The following is an 8,254-nucleotide window of genomic DNA, read 5'->3' as shown; positions in this document are numbered from 1 at the left end:
TCACTATACACAATTTAATAATTCCTGTTCAATATATGGGGAATTCCAAGTGAAATCGGACAGTTCGGAGAAAAGTAATTTTTGATTTCAATTGTTTTTGATTCAATTTATGCTCCTAGCCAACAGAACATTTTAGTATATTTTAAAATTATTTTTTGACCATCGGTACAGAGATATCGCCTATTGAAATTATCGCATTTTTAAAGAACTATGTTCAAATAAATACTCATAACTTCTTTAATATTGGTCCAAATGGGACCATCTTTTTTTTGATTTGTTTGTTTTTTCATCAGCTATCGAAATAAATATTTAAAAGAAAAATGCACAGTGGGCTTCAATGCAATTTTCGGGATTTAATACTTAAAATAAATTTTTAAACATGATTGCACTCTTCGATTTTTTCAAAAAAAAATTATGTTAAACTACGTTCAATTACAAAAATTTTAAGCCCTATGTGGTAATGGGATTCGGACGATTACTATTTCTTCTGAATTTTTTAAAATTTGTCAATACAATTTTTCCTTAATACCTTTGTCCAAAATTTGTATTTCCTGTATTTTTGAAGCTAAGAGTACATATTTATCATTATATATTATATATTTGTCAAAAAAAATTGAAAAAAAATCCACAGTGGACTTTAATGGAATTTTCGCTGATGCATTTTCAAAATCGAAAAATTACGCAGTTTTTAAGATCTTTGAGATAAATTCATAAATATAAAATCAAAACAAATATTTATAAATGAAACTTTTAATTTTTTCAATAAAATAATAAATTTTGGACAAAGGTATAAAGGAAAAATTGTATTGAAAATTTTAAAAAATTCTGAAAAAAATAGTAATCGTCCGAATCCCATTACCACATAGGGCTTAAAATTTTTGTAATTGAACGTAGTTTAACATAAATTTTTTTTTAAAAAATCGTAGGGTGCAATCATGTTTAAAAATTGATTTTAAATATTAAATCCCGAAAATTGCATTGAAGCCCACTGTGCATTTTTCTTTTAAATATTTATTTCGATAGCTGATGAAAAAACAAACAAATCAAAAAAAGATGGTCCCATTTGGACCAATATTAAAGAAGTTATGAGTATTTCTTTGCATGTAGTTTTTACAGAATTTGACTTTTTCAAGGCGCGATATCTCTGGAACCGTTAGTCAAAAAAAATTTGAAAATATACTAAAATGTCTTGTTAATCAGCAGCATCGCCACAGCAAAAAATAAAGGAAATCAAAAACCTCATCTTGAAAAAGTGTCCGATTTCACTCAGAAATCCCCATATACATATTAAATGTTAGGATTTTAAGGCCAGGGTACATAAGCTGCATCGCCTGCTTGCCTTGCTTTCCTGCTTCATTTCGGACATAACAAAAATAAAAGAATAAAGAAAGCCGAGCCAATTTCGAACTAGGTTACCCTTTCTTTGTTTATTCTAAAAAGGCAAGCAGACGATGCAGCTTATGTACCCAGGCCTTAAAATCCTAACATTTAATATGTATATATATACGTATGCGCAATGAATTTGACAAAGAAAATCCAGTGTAGTAAAAATAAAATACATTTTATTATATTTAAACGCACATTTATAGTTTTCACTACGATTTTTTAATTTTTATACCCTCAGCATTTATGCTAACGAGGGTATATACACTTTCATACGGTCCACTCCTTCCGGTACCTCCCCAACAAAGGATCGAAAATGTTCGGAAAATTTGTGCGCAGGATAACTCTTGAAGGGAGTAACCGAATTAGTCCAAACTTTGCCCATCGTGAAATGTGTACCAGTCTTAGATAAGGTTTCAATATGGTCTCAATAGGTCCACTCCTTCGGGTACCTCTCACACAACATTTCAGAAAAGTTCAGTTTAGGGCCATCTCTCGAATCGCGTTGATTTTTGTTTAGTAACTTGTATTCACTGCCCTCTATACGACACTACAAGTTTTATCAGGGACAAGTCCATACTTCCTGAGAAAATAGCCTGAAAGTTGCAAAAAAAACTACTATGACACCGTATGAGGTGGTTGAAGCGCAAGATAACTCTCGAACGGATCTGCCGATTCGGCCTTAGTAATATTTTGTTCAAACATAGTTTAAGTTCGATAATAAGCTATATCGGTCCACTCCTTCAGGTACCTCCCCCACAAAAGTTCAAAAATGTTCGGAAAAATTGTTCGTACGGTAACTCTTGAAGGGAGTGGCCAAATTGGTCCATACCTTACACATCCTAATATATCTACCAGATATAGATCAGTTTCAAATGTGGACTATATTTGTCCATTCCATCCGGTACCCCCCCCACAAAATTTCGGATAAGTTCACTTTAAGACCTGATATCGAATCACTTTGATTTTTGTTGAAGCGAATGCTTCAATTACGATGGTAAAATTTTTTTCAGGGGCAAGTCCATACTTCTTGAGAAAACAGTCCGAAGGCTGTAAAAACCCCCTATGGCACCGTATGTAGTGGCTGGAGATCCACTTCCACAATGACGATCCATTCCTTTAAGCATCTCCTCCGCAAAACTTTTGATCTTTAATCCTAATCATCATTTTTGTCGGTTCATACATCCAAAATTTTTAAAACCCCCTAAATAAATACGTTTTTTGGGGAAAAAATTGTTTCAATATACACAGGCTGAGGGTATATCTCTGTCAGCAAAGCTGACTGATACTTTTTTACTTGTTCAGCAAGATTTATACAACTTCCTTTTAAAGTATATGGTAAAAAACGAAATTTCCGTTGCAATTCTATTTGAAAAAAAATTAAAAAATTTTGGTTTTTACAGTGTTTTATTTAACTTGCTTTGGTGTGTGTTTAGTTCAAATCTGGTAACTCATTTTTAACACAGTTGCGGTTTACCAATCGAACTAAAACTTTGCACACTTTTCAGATGTGAATGACAATACATGAATATGAAATCAAAACCAATATTGGTCCATTTTTACAGTGTTTTGTCTAATTTGCTTTTCAAATCTGGTAACTCATTTTTCACATAGTTGCAGTTGATCAGTCGAACTTAAAATTTGCACACTTTTTAGATTTGGATGACAATACATGAAAAAATCAAAACTAATATTGGTCCATTCTTACAGTGTTTTTACGGTGTCTAACTTGACCACCTTTTCAAATCTGGTAACTGATTTTTAACACGGTTGCAGTTGACCAATCGGACTAAAACTTTGCACACTTTTCAGATTTAGATGTCAATACATGAATATAAAACCAAAACCAATATGGGTCCATTGTTTGCTATAGCCCCCATAGAACGGTACCACCCGATTTTCGGTATTTTGCTTTTCAAATCTGGTAACTCATTTTTCACATAGTTGCGGTTGACCAGTCGAACTTAAAATTTGCACACTTTTTAGATTTGGATGACAATACATGAAAAAATCAAAACTAATATTGGTCCATTCTTACAGTGGTTTTACGGTGTCTAACTTGACCACCTTTTCAAATCTGGTAACTGATTTTTAACACGGTTGCAGTTGACCAATCGAACTAAAACTTTGCACATTTTTCAGATTTAGATGACAATACATGAATATGAAACAAAAACCAATATGGGTCCATTTTTTCCTATAGCACCCATATAACGGTACCACCAGACTTCTGGTAAATTGTGTACGTAGGTCAAGGTTTAATAAAGCCTCCATATAACGGTACCACCCAATTTCAACCATTTTAATCTACATTTTCTGCTCAAATGGACTGTAATTCGGCATTTGGGGTTCTCAGTGGTCAAAAAAATGTATTTACCAAAAAGTTAAAAATAAAAAATAATTTAAAAAAAGTAAGTTTCAGTGTTTTATTTAGAAATGCACTTAAAACTAAAAAATAATTTGTCGCTTAGCCTCAATAAATATATTTTTCTCATGATAGAATCTCTCAAATAAAACGCTTGCCGTTTAATTTTGCCACCATTCATAATTTAAATGCAAGCGTTTTTTTTTTTGAGATATTCTATCATGAGAAAGAATATATTTATTGAGGCTAAGCGACAAATTATTTTTTAGTTTTAAGTGCATTTCTAAATAAAACACTGAAACTTTATTTTTTTTTAATTATTTTTTTTTTCGTGCATTTTATTGTGATCAATATATGAGTGAATATCAAGAAAATTCAGTTTCCATGAAGCCAAGGTTTGCACTATTATAATACGCGAACTATTGCAATTTACCAGTAACTATGACTATGGATAGATCAATTCAAATGTTTTTGAACAAAGCTCAAAAAACACTTCTAATGTATCACTTTTCGAAATTTCCACTGCTTTCACCTTTTATGGATGCTGACATTTTGAAGCCGGATTTTAGATGTTTTTCGTATTTTTAATTTAACTGGAACGCGCATTCGAGTATTTGAAAAAACAATTAATAGGATTAAAGTACTCGCAATTGCGCATAATTTGATATGTATATTGGCTATGTAGCCCACTTAGCAGCAGAGTAATCTACTGACAATAGCCAAAATTTAGTGCGATATTTTTTCTAAAAACATATTTTTTGGGTACAGTATTTACAATATCCTTTTGAGTGTGCTGGTACCCCGCGATATTTTAGTTTTTCGGCAGTCCGGATCATATAAATCATAGATCGTGAAAATCCCTAGAACGGCGAAAACAGCAACTGCAAAAACCGAAAAATGCGCGAAAAATGTTTTTGAAAATATCGTGGATTTAGTCACATTTTCTGTGGATCGTTTTCTTGTCAATAAAAAAACTGACACATCAATCGCGGTTTTGCGGAAACAGCGGTTTAAAAAATTTAGTGGCATGGGAGCTGTATCCGATTTATCCCAAAAATAGTGTGTGATGCTACATCTACGGTTCTTGATGGATTCGATCGAAATAGGATTAGATCGATGTATTTTTCCACGGTTGGTAGTGAAATCGGATGCGTATAAAAAGTGTATGCACTTTGTGCAAATTATAAGCGTTATACAGATTGTTGTACACTAAACTGCAGACGAAGCTACATCTTAGCGGCCAAAGTAAATCCTGGCAAATGTGTACAAATTAAAAGAGAAGAATTCGCTGTATTGGTAAACCGCATGCGCATGAAGTGATTTTGAAGATTTCGCGATTTACACGCATTTCAAATGATACAGTTTTATTTTAAGACTAGCAAAGTGCCCGCTACTTCGTATGCGGAAAGGATATAAAAAACAAATAAACAATATATAATATGGAAATGGCGAACACTCAAAATTAACAGCGAGACCAACATTGCACACCAATACCCACACTATATCCAAAAAATACAGATTCCAGCACTGTCCCTACACCCAATAGTACGATTTTCCAAAACTACCTCAATCCTTCACTTCACCAGTTATCTTAATTCCAAAAACAGGATTCCAGCGCTATCGGTGCACTCAAATTCGTGCCCATAAGTAAGAATTTCAAAAACTACCTCCATGTCTCAATCGTACACTCCAACCGTAGTCTTACCAAATTCCAGGATTCCAGCTCTATCCGTTCCCCCAAATACCCACTGTACCAAATTTAGTACCATTTAGTATTTTTGGTACCCATAAGTACGAATTTCCAAAACTACCACAATCCTATACTCCAACAGTAATCTCAATTCCAAATTTCAGGATTCCAGATTCCAAATCCCAATTGTACCAAATTTAGTACTTTTCGTTCCCATAAGTACGAATTTCCAAAACTACCACAATCCTACACTCCAACATGAATTTCAATTCCACATTTCAGGATCCTAGGTCTATCCGTTGACCCAAATCCAAATTATACCAAATTTAGTGCTTTTCGTATCCCTAAGTACGAATTTCCAAAACTACCTCAACATTAATCTCAATTACGAATTTTAGGTTTCTAGCTCCAAACCAAATCCAAATCCAAACTGTACCAAAATTTAGTATTTCTCTTACCCGTAAGTAAGAATTTGCAAAACTAACTTATAACGAGTGGTTTTATCTAAGGCTGAGGTAGGCTCAGTCGCTGCCAGGGTCGGCCTAAGGTCCCACAAACCTTAAGTAAAACACGAGTGTGTACAAGTTTAATCTTTATTGTGAACTCTTGGTGTTTGATGAACGAATAATATATGTGTGTGGAGGGTGGATGCAAGATTTGTTATTATTATTGGAAGTGGCTCGGTAATCGTTCGGCACGGCTCTACAAGACTCGGGTTGCTGTCGGCTCGGGGCAATCGGGTGGCTTTCGGCTCGGCAGTTGTCGGATGTGGCTCGGCTCTATAAGACTCGGGTTGCTGTCGGCTCTGGGCAATCGGTAACTTTCGGCTCGGCAGTGGTGGACTCGGCTCTACAAGACTCGGGTTGCTGTCGGCTCGGGACAATCGGTACCGTTCGGCTCGGCAATGGTGGGCTCGGCTCTACACGACTCGGCTCTGGGCAATCGGGCGGCTGTCAGCTCGGCAGTTGTCGGTTGTGGTTCGGTAATGCTTTCGGGTGGTTGTCGGCTCGGCGGTCGTCGGGTGTATGACTCGACTCGATAGCATTCGGGTTGCTGTGGGGGAAAGAGGTCGGTAAATATTTAGGAGCTGGCTATGAGCATTGAGCTGGCTATGAGCGTTGAGCTGGCTATGAGCGTCGAGCTGGCTATGAGCGTTGAGCTTGCTAAGAGCTTGGAGCTTGCTAAGAGCTTGGAGCTTGCTAAGAGCTTGGAGCTTGCTAAGAGCTTGGAGCTTACTAAGAGCTTGGAGCTTGCTAAGAGTCTGGAGCTTGCTAAGAGACTTGGAGCTTGCTAAGAGCTTGGAGCTTTACTAAGAGCTTGGAGCTTGCTAAGAGTCTGGAGCTTGCTAAGAGACGTGGAGCTTACTAAGAGCATGGAGCTTGCTAAGAGCTTGGAGCTTGCTAAGAGACTGGAGCTTGCTAAGAGACTTGGAGCTTGCTTAGAGACTGGAGCTTGCTAGGAGACTTGGAGCTTACTAGGAGCGTGTTCGAATCGTAGCTAACGAGTAACGAGACTGCGGACGAGCCACACGTCTTGTCGTACTTTGTCGGCTGGTGATCGACAACCTCGGTGAATAAACCCAGAATATATATTCGGGTAGTTACACGAAGTGAATGAGAATTATTATAAAACGGTGTTGTCGTTGACAGCATTGAATTCAACATATGATATACGACGATAAGGCAATATTATGTGTAGAGTAACTTTATAAGTTTATACTGTCGTTATAATAAATACCTTAAGGTGTAATGCATATTAATGTGGGTCGGCGGAGATGTAAGGATGGTATGAAACGGTCACGTTACAAACTTCATCTTACACCCCAACAGCAAGCTTAATTTTAAATTTCATTATTCCAGCTCTGTTCGTTCGCCCAAATTCAAATTTGGTACTTTTTGTACCCATAAGTACGAATTTTCAAAACTACTTCCATTTTACTCTCCAAATGTAGTCTACGAAGTACGAATTTCAAAATTATCTCAATCCCATACTCTAACATCAATGTTAATTCGAAATTTCAGGGCTACAGCTCTATCCGTTCACCCTAAATCCAAATTTAGTACCACTTAGTACTTTTCGTAACCTTAAGTACGAATTTTCAAACCAACTTCCATTATACAATCAAACAGTAGCCAATCTTATACTTCAGCAGCAATTTTTATTTAAAATTTCAGAAATTCAGCTCTATCCGATAAATGTAATACCATTTAGTACTTTTCGTACCCATAAGTACGAATTTTCAAAACTACTTCCATTCTACCCTCCAACTGCAGCCTTAATTCAAAAATTTAGGATTCCAGCTCTATCCACTCAACCTAAATCCAAATTGTACAAAATTTAGTACCATTTAGATATTGTCGTGCCCGTAAGTATGAATTTTCAAAACTACTTCCGTTATACTATCCAACAGTAGCCTTAGTTCAAAATTTCAGGATTCCAGCTCCATTCGTTCGCTCAAATCGTAATTGTACCAAATTTAGTACTATTTAGTAATTTTCGTACCCATAAGTACGAATTTTCAAAATTACTTCCATTCTACATTCCAACTGCAGCCTTAATTCAAAATTTCAGGATTCCAGCTCTATCCGCTCAACCTAAGCCCAAATTGTACAAAATTTAGTACCATTTAGTACTTTTCGTACCCATACCCAAATTTTAGGATCCCAGCTCTATCCGTTCGCCCAAATCTTAATTGTACCAAATTTAGTACCGTTTAGTACTTTTCGTACCCATAAGTACGAATTTTCAAAACAATTTCAATTTGACCCTTCAACTGTAGCCTTAATTCAAAATATCAGGATTCCAGATCTATCCGT

General features: G+C 35.8%; 1 protein-coding gene across 1 annotated transcript; it reads right to left on the bottom strand.

The window, feature by feature from the left end:
- Nucleotides 1–6,284: 6,284 nt before the first annotated feature.
- Nucleotides 6,285–7,094, bottom strand: LOC141393252 (uncharacterized). Its single transcript, XM_073966235.1, has 2 exons — nt 6,914–7,094; nt 6,285–6,491 (listed from the first exon to the last, which is right to left on the bottom strand). The coding sequence occupies exons 1-2, from the start codon at nt 7,088–7,090 to the stop codon at nt 6,288–6,290; spliced, it is 381 nt and encodes a 126-aa protein (XP_073822336.1). The 5' UTR covers nt 7,091–7,094; the 3' UTR covers nt 6,285–6,287.
- Nucleotides 7,095–8,254: the final 1,160 nt, after the last annotated feature.

The sequence above is a fragment of the Musca autumnalis genome, unplaced genomic scaffold, assembly GCF_047663935.1.
Source record: "Musca autumnalis isolate F117 unplaced genomic scaffold, ASM4766393v1 scaffold_2, whole genome shotgun sequence".
Taxonomy (NCBI): domain Eukaryota; kingdom Metazoa; phylum Arthropoda; class Insecta; order Diptera; family Muscidae; genus Musca; species Musca autumnalis.
The sequence above is the reverse complement of the archived record's forward strand: the minus strand, read 5'-3'. Positions and strand labels throughout refer to the sequence as shown.